The 16,053-nt window shown below is 51.5% G+C and overlaps 2 protein-coding genes across 2 annotated transcripts; both read left to right on the plus strand.

Annotated features, from left to right (window-relative positions):
• Nucleotides 1–7,368: 7,368 nt before the first annotated feature.
• On the plus strand, nt 7,369–9,428 carry LOC106894969 (ubiquilin-1-like). The gene is made up of 2 exons (XM_014954025.1): nt 7,369–7,422; nt 7,597–9,428. The coding sequence occupies exon 2, from the start codon at nt 7,628–7,630 to the stop codon at nt 9,389–9,391; it is 1,764 nt and encodes a 587-aa protein (XP_014809511.1). The 5' UTR covers nt 7,369–7,422; nt 7,597–7,627; the 3' UTR covers nt 9,392–9,428.
• A 4,802-nt stretch (nt 9,429–14,230) lies between these two features.
• LOC106894967 (olfactory receptor 52B2-like) lies at nt 14,231–15,190 on the plus strand. Its single transcript, XM_014954023.1, has one exon. The coding sequence runs from the start codon at nt 14,231–14,233 to the stop codon at nt 15,188–15,190; it is 960 nt and encodes a 319-aa protein (XP_014809509.1).
• Nucleotides 15,191–16,053: the final 863 nt, after the last annotated feature.

A 16,053-nucleotide genomic window follows, 5' to 3' on the forward strand; every position in this document is an offset into this window, starting at 1 on the left:
TTGAGTGGGACGTGGCACCATCGTTCCTACTGGGTTTGGAGAGGTGGAGATGGATTATAATCATAAAATCACAGAATGGTTTAGGTAGAAAGGGATCTTAAAGCCCCCCCAGTGCCACCACCTGCCCTCGTCAGGGACACCTCCCACCAGAGCTGGTTGCTCCAAACCCCTTCCAACCTGCCCTTGAACCCCTCCAGGGATGGGGCAGCCACAGCTTCTCGGGGCAAGAGAGATGGGGAGATGGTGGGGGTCCACACGGGGCTTGTTTTATGAGATACGCAAACATTTCTTGCATTATCCCAAATTCCCTGCAGGATCATGGCAGGGAGGGCTCTGGGCAATGAATGTACTTCCCAAGGGGATGGAAGGAGCGTGGTCCTCCTGCTCACTGCTTCCAGAAGGAGTGGATGTAAAGGGATTTCTCTTGGAGGGAAAATGGACCTGTGTTCTTCTCATGCTTAGTGGGATACTTGGAACCGGGTGGGAGATGGGACAGAAGTTTGCCCGTAAATTTTCCATATTTTCTAAAACAGTAGTCCCCAGCGCTGGGGATTTCAGAGGCTTTCATTGATTATATTTGATTCTGGGAGGGCTGGAGCCCCTCTGCTGTGAGGAGAGGCTGAGAGGGTTGGGGGGTTCAGCCTGGAGAAGAGAAGGCTCTGGGGAGACCTTGGAGCCCCGCTCAGTACCTCAAGGAAGGCGGGCTCCAGGAAAGCTGGTGAGGGGCTCTGGATGAGGGAGGGGAGCCCTAGGAAGAGGGGGAAGGGTTTGACCTTGATAGATGGGAGATGGAGATGAGACGTGGGGAATAACTTGTTTTGTGGGAGGGTGGTGAGAGCCTGGCCCAGGTTGCCCGGAGAAGCTGTGGCTGCCCCATCCCTGGAGGGGTTCAAGGCCAGGTTGGAGGGGGCTTGGAGCAAGCTGGTGTGGTGGGAGGTGTCCCTGCCCAGGGCAGGGGGTGGCACTGGGTGGTCTTTAAGTTCCCTTCTCACCCAAACCCTTCCATGATCCTATGATTCTATTCTATACCTGAGCTTCTCTGGAGCCACCTCCGCTGGGTCTGTAGCCCCCTTCTCTGGGACAGCCTGCACCCCTCCTCCTGTGCAGTATGACTTTGCATTCGCCTCAATTAAATCAGCCGTTCTTTGCATCATCTAAAAACCACATTAGCAATGATTTTATACTTGCTTCAACTGATAACAATCATATATAGCAGCGGACCCAGCGCCCAATCAATCCCTGCTGAATGTCTCCAGAAATATATGGAAAACCAGCTCCCAGTGGGGAGCTACCACTGAAATAAGACTTTGCAGTTGGCCAAACTCCATTAACAGCTGCTTTATTCACGATTTATTTATTTGTTTGTTTGTTTGTTATAATGAGGTATGTATTACAAGACTGTGAAAATAAAAGAAAATACAGTTGTATTCAGCCTTTGGGTAACTCTATCATGCAAATGTGGAAATCATCAGAAAATGAAATGACATGACTTTACGGAAGCAAAATACCAAAAATAAGTACTGATTGCCATTAATTACGTTCCTGCCCTTTTTACTCTTTATTGATCAAGTCTCATATTCACTTTTCCATTATTTTGTTCGGAGCTAATGTTAAACTAAGCCGTTTCAAATTTCTCCAATAATCCCATTTCTCCTTTTCAGTATTAGCACATGTCAGAAAGAGTTTCTTTTTTCTTTTCTCACTAGTTTTGCTAGGCCTGAGGACGACTCACAGGTCTGGTGGCTCCTCCACCGGCTCTTCTGGGCCCCTCAGGCACACGTTTCCCAGACCTGCTGATTTCCACCTGCTCAAGTCCAGTTCCCAAAGGCTCTGGGTGGGATGAATCTGCAGATAAAAACGTGAATGGAAATATTCACAGGCAAAATATGAATGGCAATGTGCACCCCAATATAAAGAATTTTGAGGTGCACTGGAGACCTTGGGGTTGCTGGAGGTGTCTGGAAAAATTCAGGGAAATTTAGTGGGCAGGGATGCACCAGAAAAACCACCTCAGGTGATCTCACAGGTCTGGTGGCTCCTCCACCGGCTCTTCTGGGCACACGTTTCCCAGACCTGCTGATTTCCACCTGCTCAAGTCCAGTTCCCAAAGGCTCTGGGTGGGATGAATCTGCAGATAAAAACGTGAATGGAAATATTCACAGGCAAAATATGAATGGCAATGTGCACCCCAATATAAAGAATTTTGAGGTGCACTGGAGACCTTGGGGTTGCTGGAGGTGTCTGGAAAAATTCAGGGAAATTTAGTGGGCAGGGATGCACCAGAAAAACCACCTCAGGTGATGGTGTCGAGGCAGAAGAGAAGTTCCGAGGACAGGGATAGTCTCCATCCTCACCCTGAGGGCACAGACAGGCTCTGGGAGGACACCTCTGCCCTCCCCTCCCTTCACAGACCTAAAACAGGTCCCTTTTCCTTGAAAACAGGGCAGAGAGGAGGCACCCCCATAAAACTGCCCATTCGTTGGGGTGTGAATTTGGGAATGGGGGGACACAGACCTGAGGGCCACCTGCATGGGCCAGGAGCTTGGTCCCAAAGTCTTGAAGACCAATCATCCCAGCATTATACCCCTGCTCTGGCCACCAGGTACCACCAGGCTGGTTGGTTGCTTTGTCCACACTCGGGGTCCAAATCCAACAGGGCAGCAGCAGACACATGGAATCATGGAATCATAGGATCATAGAATGGTTTGGGTGGGAAGGGACCTTACAGCCCCCCCAGTGCCACCCCCTGCCCTGGGCAGGGACACTTCCCACCAGAGCAGGTTGTTCTAAGCCCCCTCCAACCTGGCCTTGAACCCCTACAGGGATGGGGCAGCCACAGCTTCTCTGGTTTAGGATCAGCTTTTTAAAAGATTAAAAAAAAAAAAAAAAAATGGTTTAGGATCAGCGTTTTAAAAGATTAAAAAAAAAAAAAAAGTTAAAAAACTTCCAGAGAGGAAGGAGACAGAACAGACGTATTACTGAAGTGCTGGAGAAAATACTGGCTCTATAAAGGGTGCTAAACATATTAATTTTTAAAGAGCTGTAGAGGCATCTCCGTTGCAGGGTGGGAGTCCCAGGAGAAAACATCTGATGCTGAGGAACATTGTGATGCCCTTGGGAAGGATGAATTTGAATGAACGGAAAATGAAGCCAGGCATGTTCTGATTAGAAATAAAAGCCTTATTTTGAATAACGAGAATAATTAACTGCTGTGAGAAGTTCATGAGAGCAACAGCAGGTTTTCCAACGGTGACTATACCCATATATGTGTCTGCCCATGTGGAGGATGGAAGTTATTGGGTACAAAGTTGTTTTCTTGGTGGAAACTTTGGATCCCAGAGTGGTGTAGGACAGAGCAGCAGTCCTAGTGCCTGTTTTGGCCTCCAGCTCTACATATATGTGTGCTTGCGATGTGAAAATTTGTGCCATTTCTGAGATGCTCCTGCCCGTTCTCTTTGGAAGGGCTCTTCTAAGCAAGGGTAGACGCTGCTGGGTCTTTGAGGCCAGACACATCCCCTTCTCTAGTGCTTGGTGGTGAGACTGGTTGGCAGCCATGGTGCCTCTCTGACTTCTTCCCCATCACCCTGCTCCATCTGTGTTCCTCTTCCCACCACTCATGGTGATGCCACCACAGAAGAGGGCAGATATAGCTGAGACTAGGCCCTGCTCCCTCCTCCCAGGATGCTGACCTCCACCATCTCATGGTCACTGTGGCCAAGGCTGCCTCCAACATCCACACCCCTGACCAGTTCATCCTTCTTTCCAAGTTTCAGGTCCAGCAGAGCCCCTTTACTTGTTGGCTCCTTCATTGCCTGTGTCATCGATGCACCTAGAAATCTCCCAGGTTGCTTGAGCCCAGCTGCGTTGTCCTTCCAGCAGATATCACTGCCAGCTTTGAGGAGGAAGCAATCCTGAAAATACCCCAGGAGGTGACAATCCATTGACATGTGTGTGCACAGGGTGCCAGGAGGCATGGCCTTGAGCAGCACAGGAGCTGTTGGGAGGCAACTTTTTTGCTTCCTCAGTGAGAAATTGCTCCCTGAAGAAGATAGAATCATAGAATCATAGAATCATAGAATTGTCCAGGGTGGAAAGGACCTTTAAGATCATCTAGTCCAAACATCAACCTAACTCTGATAAAAAAACATCTCTAAACCATGTCTCTAAGCACTATGTCAACCCATCCTGTAAAATCCCTCCAGGGATGGTGACTCCACCACTGCCCTGGGCAGCCTCTGCCAAGGCTTCACAACCCTTTCCAGGAAGAAATTGTTCCCAATCTCCATCCTAAACCTCCCCTGGGGCAACTTGAGGCTGTTTCCTCTTGTCCCATCGCCTGTTCCTTGGGAGAAGAGCATGCAGACGTGGTGCTGAGGGGCATGGGTCAGTGGTGGGTTTGTCAGTGTTGGGCTGATGGTTGGACTTGATGGTATGGAAAGTCCTTTCCAACCTATAATTCTATGATTCTATCATTCCAGGGTACCAGTTTTCCCTAGATCCCACTGATGTCCACAATGAAGCAGAAGGACCCTTCCTGTTTCTCATGTCCATGCTCTGAGACTCAACCAGCAGAGAAACCAGTGATCAAAACCTCCATTGCTATATTTAGCACTAATTTTCCATCGCTTCTCAGTGAGCTGGAGCTGGAGCTGCAGCCAGTGATGATGAGGAGCGGGCTGTGGGTTCACCACACAGAGGGACAGCTGCCAGCAGGGAGAGGGGTTGTTGGTGGCAGTGATGGAGGGACAAATTTTGCAGGGAGAGAGACATCTGGCACCAGTGCACGTTCTTGGGTGTGTGTGCCAGTGTGTTTGGTCCAAAAAAATAATTGCAGAGGAGCTCTTTGTTATTGTAAATGAGAGAGCTGGGGCTTTGGAGATGCCACGTCCCTCGGGGAGTTACCAGGTGATGTTGGTAGCAGGTATGAAATAAGCGCTCCTCAAGTACATCAGACGACTGTTTTTGATTAAAAGAAAACTTCTGTAATTTAGAAAATTAATACCAATGTGAAATAACCTGAAAGCTATGAAAAAAAAAAAAAAAAGGCTAAACAAATGAAGCTGTTGTTCTGGTCTGTATCTGGATTTTTTATATCGGCTGGATGAAAGCTAGTCTTTGAGGTTCTGCAGATGAAGAAATTAAGCACCAACCTGGGGACCGTGAGAAGCTTTTTTCCAAGCACCGCACAAACAAGAAATAAAGCCACAGGATGCTCAGACAAATTTACCTCCTTTTGCCTTTGTTGTGAAACAAACATCAGCTTTCTCCGCTGGGTGAAGGAGAGATCTGTTCTGCTGATGATGGTGCTGGAGTCTGTTTGCTCTGCGAACGTGGAATTAGATGAGGATGGTGCCAAGTGCATTGAAATGGCAGAGCAGAAATGTCAGCAATTTCCCCAGACCTGGGGGTGATCTCAGGGATAAAACTGAGATAACCTCCCAGTGCTGTCTCCGGTGGCGTGGAGGGTTCTCCTGGGCTCGGGCTGAGGAAGGGGGATACTTCACAGAATCACAGGATGATCTGGGGTTGACAGGGGCCTCTGGAGAGCCCCCAGTCGAACCCCCTGCCAGAGCAGGTCCACCCAGACCAGGTCCCACAGGAATGTGTCCAGGGGGGTTTGAACGTCTCCAGAGAAGGAGACTCCACCACCTCCCTGGGCAGCCTCTACCAGGGCTCTGCCACCCTCACAGGAAAGAAGTTCCTCCTCATGTTGAGATGGAATTTCCCATGTTCAGGTTTGTGCCCATTGCCCCTTGTCCTGTCACCGGGCACCACTCAACAAACACTGGCCCCGTCCTCCTGACACCCACCCTTTAAGTATTGCTCAGCATCCATGAGGTCCCCTCTTAGTCTGCTCTTCTCCAGCTGAACAGCCCCAGGTCCCTCAGCCTTTCCTCAGCAGGGAGATGCTCCAGGCCCCTCATCATCCTCGCAGCCTCCACTGGACCCTCTCCAGCAGTTCCCTGTCCTTCTGGAACTGGGGAGCCCAGAACTGGTCCCAGTGCTCCATCTGGGGCCTCCCCAGGGCAGAGCAGAGGGGGAGGATGACCTCCCTGCTGGTGACACTCTTCTTGATGCCTCCCAGGAGACCATAGGCCTTCTTGGCCACAAGGGCACATTGCTGGCTCATGGTCATCCTGTTGTCCACCAAGTCCCAGGTCTTTTTCCACAGAGCTGCTGTCCAGCAGAATTGGGGGTGTCAGGAAGGAGGCCGGAGCGGAGGCTGCATTGCTGGGAGAGATGAGGGCTGATCCTAGTGCAGGGCTGGCACGAAACCATAGGAAGACCCAACAGCTGATTGGGGTGGGATGGGAAGGGATGCGGAGCACCCTGAAGCAAAGCTGGCAGCAGGATGCTGTTCCATGAAACAGGGGAGCACGGTCTAGAGCGGAGAGGGTGGGAGCTTTGCAATGGGGTTGGCGATGGCCATCCTGCCAGTGGCGGGGGGTGGTGGTCCTCTGGAGTGGGCATGGTCCTGGAGTCCCCTAATCCCGGATTTTCCCATGTCATGGTCTTCCCTGTGCCCCAGGACTAGGTCGGCTGGGGACTGAGGAGGAGAGGAAGCCTGAGCTCAGCTCCGAGGGAAATGCCTTTGCTGCTCATAGAATCATAGAATCATAGAATGGTTGGGTTTGGAAAGGACCTGAAAGATCATCAAGTTCCAACCCTCTGGCCCTGGGCAGGGAGATCTCCCACCACACCAGGTTGCTCCAAGCCCCCTCCAACCTGGCCTTGAACCCCTCCAGGGATGGGGCAGCCACAGCTTCTCGGGGCAACCTGGGCCAGGCTCTCACCACCCTCACAGTAAAGAATTTCTTCCTGAGATCTCATCTAAATCTCCCCTCTTCCAATTTAAAACCATTACCCCTTGTCCTGTCACTACAAAGAGTGCCTCCACATCTCTCCTGTGGCTCCCTTCAGATATTGAAAGGCCGCTGTAAGGTGTCCCTGGAGCCTCCTCTTCTCCAGGCTGAACAATCCCAGCTCCCTCAGCCTGTCCTCACAGCAGAGGTGCTCCATCCCTCCGATCATCTCCGTGGCCCTCCGCTGGACCTGTTCCACCAGGTCCATGTCCTTCCTGTGTTGAGGACTCCAGAGCTGGACACAGTGCTCCAGGTGGGGTCTCATCAGAGCAGAGCACAGGGGCAGAATCACCTCCCTGGCCCTGCTGGCCACGCTTCTTTTGATGTAGTCCAGGATGTGGTTGGCTTTCTGGGCTGCCAGTACATGTTGCCGGCTCATGTTGAGCTTCTCATCCATGAGCACTCCTAGGTCCTTCTCATTCTGGTGTCAGTGATGATGTCATAGCAGAGGGACGGCTGCACGGCAATCCTGCGTGGGCAGGAGGCCACAGCAAGATAAGGAACATGGAGGGACTGCTGGGGTGGTGAGCAAGCAGAGCACCTGCGCAACATCTGGCTGGTATGCGCGTTGGGTCCGTGCTGTGGGGAGAGGAGGTCCTCATCCCTGTGTCCCTGCTGCCTCCCAGCAACTGTCACCATAGCGGGGGCAGCAGCCACCCCCTGGTTTAGCTGGCAGCCATTCATTGCCCCCCGTTGCTTCCCACCTTCTGCCAGAGCCTTTGTTTCTCAACAGGGCAAACCGCAGTCCTGGTCTCAGAGCTACCATGTCTGGAAGCAAAGGGGTGAAGAAGACTAGTCAACCTGTTGTCACCATGGATCCCTCAAACATCATCAAAGTCACTGTGAAGACCCTCAAGCAGAAGGAACAGTTTGAGGTTGCTCAGAGCAGCACCATCCAGGAGTTCAAAGAAGAAGTTGCCAAGCGTTTTAAAACACTCCCTGGTCTTCTGGTCCTGATATTTGCTGGGAAGATCCTCAAGGATCAAGACACTTTGAGCCAGCATGGAGTTAACAGCGGGGTCAGCATCCATGTGGTCATCAGGTCCCAAAAGAGGCCACAGGAGAGCCAGGCAGATCAAGGAAATGCAACCACCCTGGTGGGACCTCCCAGCCACAGTGATTCCAACTTATTCTACTTGGGAAGCACACCTGATCTGCGAGGCACATACTTGATCCATCATAGCTTGTCTAGGCTGTTGATTTCCAGCCAGGAAATAGTAGCTGAGACCATGGAGGACCTCTTGTTAAAGATCCTCACCTCTGGCCTGGATGTGAACACCATCAACAACAATCCGTTTTTGCTGGGCTTCCTCCTTGGGGCTACAGGGGCATATCTCATAGGCCTGGACCAAAAGGACGTGACGGACTTGATGAGTAGCATTCAAGAGGAAGATGTGAATGCCTTGCTAAGTGAGATGATACAGAACACCCTGGCACAGAATGACCTTGACCGTGTCGATCTCGTCAGGAATCTCATCATGTCCAACCCTCAGATGCAGCAGTTGACTGAGGAAAATCCCGAGATCGGTCGGATTCTCACCAACACCATCAGAGAAATACTAGAGGCCCCCAACAATCCTGCCGTGATGCAAGAGATGATAAGGAACCGCGATGTGGCCATAAGCAACTTGGAAAGCAACCCTGGTATGTACAGTACTCTGGAACAGCTATACAGGGAATTTGAGGAGCCCATCCTCAACGCTCTGCAGGCCCAGCTGGGCAACAACCCCTTTGAGTCCTTGGACAGTCACCCCCCACCGAGTGGAGCCAGGCTACCAGCCCATACCGAAAACTGCAGGCCCTTGCCCAACCCCTGGGCTCTGCAGTCGGACAGCATCAGCGATAACGCTGATGACCATGATGGCCAATTGACCAGCAGCAGCGAAGACGACGGTTTTGCCATCCCGACCCTGGATGCCGCGGCAGACGCAGCAGTTCCCATCTCGGGGGGGGTTCAGAGCATGGTCCAGCAGATAACGGAAAACGCAGAACTCATGCAAAACCTGGAGAGTGCGTTAACGAACCCCAACAGCCCGGTGCAGAGGCTGCTGAGCAGCCTTCACATCTCAAGTGATAGGAGTTCTCCACCTCAAGACCAGTGGGAGCAGCCGCTGCCACCGGAGATGGAGGATGCCGAGATTTCCTCCTTGCTGAGGAACCCCAGGGCGCTGCGGGCGCTGCTGCAGATCCAGCTGGGGCTGCAGACCCTCTCCATAGAGGTCCCAGACTTCATACTGAGTTTGAAGAGCTCGGGGGTGGACCTGGAGAGCATGGAGGACTCGGCTCAAAGTAGCGAGTGTGAGGAGGAGGATGAGGTTTTGATGTCAGATGAGTGTGAAGAAGAAAGTCAGATGGTGACGGATGATGAGGTGCCACAGGCCAGGTTTGAGGGAAAAATGGAGCAGCTCGTTGCCATGGGCTTCCAGGACCAGGGTGCAAACCTGCAGGCACTGATCGATGCTGAGGGTGATGTCAGCGCAGCAGCCGAAATACTGGCGAAAGGACCACCACCCAAGGAGACACCATAAGGGGGGTTGGTCCGATCCCAGCAGTTCCAGTCCCTCCCTTGCTGATGGTTGTACTTCACCCAGTAAAAGCAGTGGGGTGCACGTCACCGGGTGGTGTGCTGTGGCGTTCTTCTTCCAACCATGAGGCTCCATTTCCTCCTGGCTGCAAGGATTGCTCACGTTCAACAGCAACAGGACTGAGGACCTTCCTGTGTGAGGGAAAACCCCACCTGAACGTGGTGCTCCCCCTTCACAGATAGAACCCGTGACCCAGGGGGGTGTGCGGGGAAAAAACATGCCGAGAAAAGGCACCAGAGAGGGAAAATATGCTTTTTGTAAAACAAGTTAGGAAGAGAGATGCAGAGATGATAGATGATAGGTGATAGACCAGATGATAAATGAGCTTGTCTCCCATTTGGACTCCAAAACAAACAGCGGTGCTTTGACAGCTGCTTTCCTCTTTTTTTTTTTTTATTTTTGAAATCTGTCCTGACAGCAGAGGGACAGGGAGTGTCTAAGCCATCTAATTCCTGTCGCTGCGGGCACCAGCCTCTCCTCAACCGAGCAAACGCTGTTCTGAAAGTCAATCTGTCTCATCTGCCACCGCTTCTCCTACGGGAGTGAAGTCCAGGGGGGTTATGGCAGCCACCACTGGTGACTGTAACTCAGACTTTCATCCCGAGTATGTTCACGACTGGTTTCTACCCATCTACTGCCGCACGGAAGCTTTTGTTTTCATGCACCGGTTCAGAGCTTCTCCCACTGGCATATCCCAAACTCTTTGTGCTTTGCTCGGTGTCACACACGGGGGTTGAACATCTCCAAACCCTTCCTCAGGACCAGAACTGAGTGTCACAGAAGGGTTTGTGTGGGAAGGGACCTTAAAGCCCCCCAGTCCCACCCCCTGCCCTGGGCAGGAACACCTCCCACCAGAGCAGGTTGCTCCAAGCCCCCTCCAACCTGGCCTTGAACCCCTCCAGGGATGGAGTAGCCACAGCTTCTCGGGGCAACCTGGGCCAGGCTCTCACCACCCTCCCACCAAACAAGTTCTTCCCCACATCTCATCTCCATCTCCCTTCTTTCCATGTCAAACCCTTCCCCCTCCTCCTAGGGCTCCCCACCCTCATCAAGAGTCCCTCCCCATTTGGTTCAGATGGTTGAGCTTTGGTGCCCACCCGTGTTCCCTGGCACTAACTCCTTCCCTGGTACAGGCAGTGGTGGTGGACGATTCCAAGCTCACATCTCCAGCCTGGCCAGCACAATAAACATCAACTGTCCGGTGTCATCCTTGGCAGCCCAAACCCTGCTTTCCAGGTCCCTGAAGCAGCGATGTTGCTGCAGCATCAATCCAGTCACCCACAGGACATGGGGCTGTTGGAGCACGGCCAGAGGCCATGGAGGTGCTGGGAGGGCTGGAGCCCCTCTGCTGTGAGGACAGGCTGAGAGAGTTGGGAGTCTGGTAGACAATAGAATGACCATGACCTGACAATATGCCCTTGTGTCCAAGAAGGCCAATGGTACCCTGGGGAGAGGGAGGTCATCCTGCCCCTCTGCTCTGCTCTCCCCTGGGGAGGCCCCAGCTGGAGCACTGGGACCAGTTCTGGGCTCCCCAGTTCCAGAAGGACAGGGAACTGCTGGAGAGGGGACGAGGATGTGAGGGACCTGGAGCATCTCTCTGCTGAGGAAAGGCTGAGGGACTTGGGTCTTTTTAGTCTGGAGAAGAGAAGGCTGAGGGGGGAATCTGATCAACACCTATAAATCCTTCAAGGGTGGGTGTCAGGAGGATGGGGCTGGTCTTTTTTCAGTGGTGCCCAGGGACAGGACAAGAGGAAATGGGCACAAACTTGAACATGAGAAGTTCCATCTCAACATGAGGAGGAACTTCTTTGCTGTGAGGGTGGCAGAGCCCTGGAAGAGGCTGCTCAGGGAGGTGGTGGAGTCTCCTTCTCTGGAGACATTCAAACCCTGCCTGGACACATTTCTGTGCAACCTGCTCTGGGTGGCCCTGCTCTGGCAGGGGGTTGGAGGAGATGATCTCCAGAGGTCCCTGCAGACCCCATGTGATTCTGTGACACCACCCTAACGTGTCTGGTGCAAAGATGGGGTGTGAAAAAGGGGGGGAGGACACCCCAGGGGAAGTCTCCCGAGGTGTGTGGGGGCACTTAGGGAGCTGCTGAGCGGGGAACGGCACGTTGTCCATCCCTTGGGACCCTGCAGGAAGGTACAAGTGTCCCCACCTCCCCATCCTCACAGCCCCTGCCCCGACCGCAGCCGGCGACCGGAGCTCCTCCTGAGGTTGGGGACCTGGTGAGCTCTTTGCCTTGTGGGTTCAGGGGCAGGAGGATCTTCGGCACGATGAGAACCTGGTGCAGAGACACCAAATTCCTCCTTAACACTAACTGTGGAAAGACCCTTCTCTCGCTCACCCCCGGGATCGGCCGCTCCGGGGCTGAGATTATGTATTTTGGGTTGATGAGTCCAAGGTGGGGGTGGTGGGTCAGCACAAGCAGACACGATGAAACCCCTCACGGGGGGGTGATGAAGGGAAAATGAAGTGTGGACCCCCCCGGCCGGTGCCCACCGCTCTCCCGGCTCATCTGCAGCATCCCAGGGCTCATCCTGCAGGAGAGTCGGGACCTGCCTGGACCATGCCAGAGATTTCTTTTCTTATTTTCTTATTTTCTTATTTTCTTATTAACATCTTATTTACTTTTTTTTTTTACTTTATTATTTCCTTATCATTTTTTACTTTTTTATTTACTTATTTCTTATTCACTTTATTTTTTTTTCTTTATTATTTCCTTATCATTTTTTACTGTGTTATTTACTTATTTCTTACTTTATTATTATTTTTTTTTTACTTCATTTTTTACTTCTTCTTATTTTTAACTTTGTCGTTTACTTATTTCTTATTACCCTCATTATTTTCATCCTCTCGTTAGGAGGCAGTGAATCACACAGCAAACCTTTCCCCTCCCACCCTGTTTTTCTTTCCCCAGCCCCTCTCCTTGTCGGTGGGGGGGAGTCTGCATCCCCTCGACCCCCCCACCCCAGCACTGGGGGGGACACATCCTTATGCTGAGCCCTTCTCTGGGGAGGCTCAGGGCAAACGGGGGGGTTCTTGTGGCTAAAACCTCCTGCCGTGATGCCAACAGGCTTTCTGAATCCTCAGGCAGCTCTGGAGGAATTGGATTTTTTTTTCTTTTTTTCTTTTTTTTTTTTTTTCCTAGGCTGCAGCTTTTAGTTTAAATTAAGAATAAAAGATTTTAGGAGAGAGGAAGCCAAGCGGCTGCTCAGAGGTGGCTGTAGGTGCATCCTCACAGCTCTATTGGTATTAATGGGGATTAACAGCGGGGGTTAGACGATGGAGGGAGGGGTCTAACGCCGAGGGGCTCCCCCCGGCACGGAGCATCTCCTGGTTGCACGGAGCATCTCCTGGTTGCGTGGAGATTCCCACCGGCAGCTTTAAACGTTTGTTTATTTGCAGATGTTTAAAGGCAAACACTTTGCATTTTGCGAGAGGCGGCTGGCTTTTGGTACCACAGCACAGAATGTACCTGCTATCAGCATTAATAATGTTTCGTCTGTTAATAAGCCACATGTATTTTTATTTGCACTGAACCGTTTCAAAACATTGCCAGTGTTTTTTAAACGAGTTATTATTTTGACCGATTTTGTTTTTACAGACCCGCTGTCGTGCTTTGTTTCTGTGGAGCGGGCTCCCTGGATTTCTTGGTTCAGGACATTTTAGACCTGAGAAATCTCTCTTACTGAGCTCAAACAGGGAACCAACTCTGTTGTTTGAAATGCAGCGGCTTTCTCATGCATGGGGTCAATATTTTGGCAGGAGAAACCCCCACTGCTTGGTTTTCAAGCACTTGTGTCACTCTCTGTGTTACGGGCAATTCCTATTTTGGGATTTGGTGTATAAGAGCTGTCTGGAATTGCAGAAGCTGCTGAAAAAAAACAATGACAGCTCGATTTAACTCATGTGAGTCTGGCTCTGGGGCAGCCTCCAACGCCCTTCAGACCTCTCCAGAGCAGCATCACATCCCTTTCCTGGGCTGGTGTGGGGGGGTCTCCATCTCACCCAGGTTCTTCTCCCCAACCCAAAGGTCCTTCCAAGTGCCTGGTTAAATTTTATTTCTGCTAGATTCCCCCCAGCAAAGAGGAGCAAAGCAAGTTGAACCAGGTCCCAGAACCAAGGGGAAAAGGAGAGAGAAGTTTGGAGACAAGGAAGAAACACGGGCAACCAACTTCCAACCCAGAGCTGGCTTTGTTCTCTGACCTGGTGTGAGCCCAGGTACCTCAACCCCCCTTCTGCAGCCCCTGATGGCTGAGAACATCTTGTGCATCCCCGCGAACACTTGACCTCTCCTCCCTCCATCCCGACTTCTTCCTTCTACCCTGGACTGAGAGAACATCAATTTAAGGTATTTGTGCATTAAGGGTTGGTTCTGTCTCCATTCGCTCTGGTCTCAGTGGAAGTACTTGGAAGAAAAATACACTTAAGAGTTAAAACCGAGTGAGGTAGAAAGTTTGGACGTTGTCATTTAGAGATAATAGGAGTGGTTTGGGTCCAGACAATAGGTCCGTGGTTTGGGTTCATACCTCTGGCTGTCATAGAATCATAGAATCATAGAATGGTTCAAGTTGGAAGGGACCTTAAAGATCATTGAGTTCCAACCCCCCTTCCCTGGGCAGGGACACCTCCCACCACACCAGGTTGCTCAAACTAGACCAGGATGTGGCCCTTACCAGATCAGAGAAGGTAATACGAGGCATGTGGTAGTGATGGAAGAGCTTTAGCATCTAAAATACCGTTCTGCAGTGTCTTCTGACTTTGCTTTCAGGGGAAACATGCTGCCGTTCAACTGTACCAGCCTAAGGCCATCCACCTTCATCCTGGCTGGCATCCCTGGCATGGAGAAGTCGCACATCTGGATCTCCATCCCCTTCTGCTCCATGTACCTGGCTGCCCTGTTGGGGAACGGCATCCTGTTGTTCGTCATAAGGACAGAACGCAGCCTCCACCAACCCATGTACCTCTTCCTGTCCATGCTGGCCATCTCTGACCTGGTGCTGTCAACCACCACCGTGCCCAAGATGCTGGCCCTCTTCTGGTTCAGGGCTGGGGAGATTTCCTTCGGTGCCTGCCTGACCCAGATGTTCTTCCTGCACTTCAGCTTCTCGGCAGAGTCGGTGGTCCTGCTGGCCATGGCGTTTGACCGCTTTGTGGCCATCTGCTACCCCTTGCGCTACGCGGCAGTGCTGACCCACTCAACCGTCCTCAAAACCGGGCTGGTGGCTTTGCTGAGGAGTTTCTCCATCATTTTCCCCTGCATATTTCTTCTCAAGCGGCTGCCCTTCTGTGGGCACAACGTCATCCCCCACACCTACTGCGAGCACATGGGCATCGCCCGCCTGGCCCAGGCCGACATCTCCATCAATGTCCTCTACGGCCTCGCCGTGCCCTTCGCAGCAATTGTGGTAGATGTTGTCCTCATCACTGTCTCCTACGTCTTAATTCTCCTGGCGTTATTCAGACTCCCTTCCAGGACTGCCCGCCACAAGGCTTTCAACACCTGTGGCTCTCACGTCTGTGTTATATTACTTTTCTACATTCCTGCTTTTTTCACCGTTTTGACGCACCGCTTCGGCCGGGGAATCCCCCACCACATCCACATTCTCCTGGCCAACCTCTACGTGCTCTTCCCCCCGCTGCTGAACCCCGTGGTGTACGGGGTGCGGACACAGCAGATAAAAGAGAAGGTTGTGAAGGTGTTCATCTGCCCCAAGAGTCATCTGCTGCAAGAGTAAGAGAGAGGCGTCACTGTCAGAATGGGATGAACACCTTGGTGGGACTCCATCTCACCAACCCAAATGCTCTCTTTGCACTCTCTCCGGCTACGGGCTTGTGTCTTCTGCAACCACAGTCAAATACAGGACACCCAACATCCCCACATCACTTTCCCCAGCAGTCTGCAGAAAATGTAAGACAAAAGACAAAATTCAGGATGTCTCATTGGCAATGGAAGGAGAACCTACCCCCGGTTTGTCACTTGTGGGAAATCCCCTACAAGGTGGGGGCAGGTGGCTCTCACTGCTTTGTGACGATAAATCCACATCTCCAAAAATCCATTTTCTCTGGCGTCAGGTGAAAAGATGCGAAATGAACCGGTTCTTCTGAATCACAGGTGTGTAATGGAGTTCAGTTTAGGAGTTTCCTCATCATTATTTCCTGTGTTGAAAAAAATCTCCCAAAGGAATAGCACGTTCCTTTGACTATATTAGTTGACTATACTTTGAGTAAACATGTAGGTGAAGAACTGTTCCCAAAAGAACGCCTGAAGATGTATTTTTTTAATAAGATAGGTTATAATAGAGGAGGGGGAGGGTTCAGAGGCATCAGGTGAGGCATCACTGTTGGCTCCAGAAGTGTTGGTCCCTGCTCAGGCAAACTCCCAGTGCTCTGTTTCCTCCCATTGCTCTTGCCTGTGAGGTTTTTTATGGCCAGTTTCAGCTGCTATTGGTCTCCTATCAATAAAGGCACGACATTTATTGCTATTATAGGATAAGCCGAAGCTTTCTCCTGTATTTGAGAATACTGTAGTTAATTTTTGCATGAGCTGTTGTTTTCAAACTGTTGTTTGGCAGTACTGTGTACGACTGAGTTTTGGTTC

Source organism: Calidris pugnax, unplaced genomic scaffold (genome assembly GCF_001431845.1).
Source record: "Calidris pugnax isolate Ruff unplaced genomic scaffold, ASM143184v1 scaffold234, whole genome shotgun sequence".
NCBI lineage: Eukaryota > Metazoa > Chordata > Aves > Charadriiformes > Scolopacidae > Calidris > Calidris pugnax.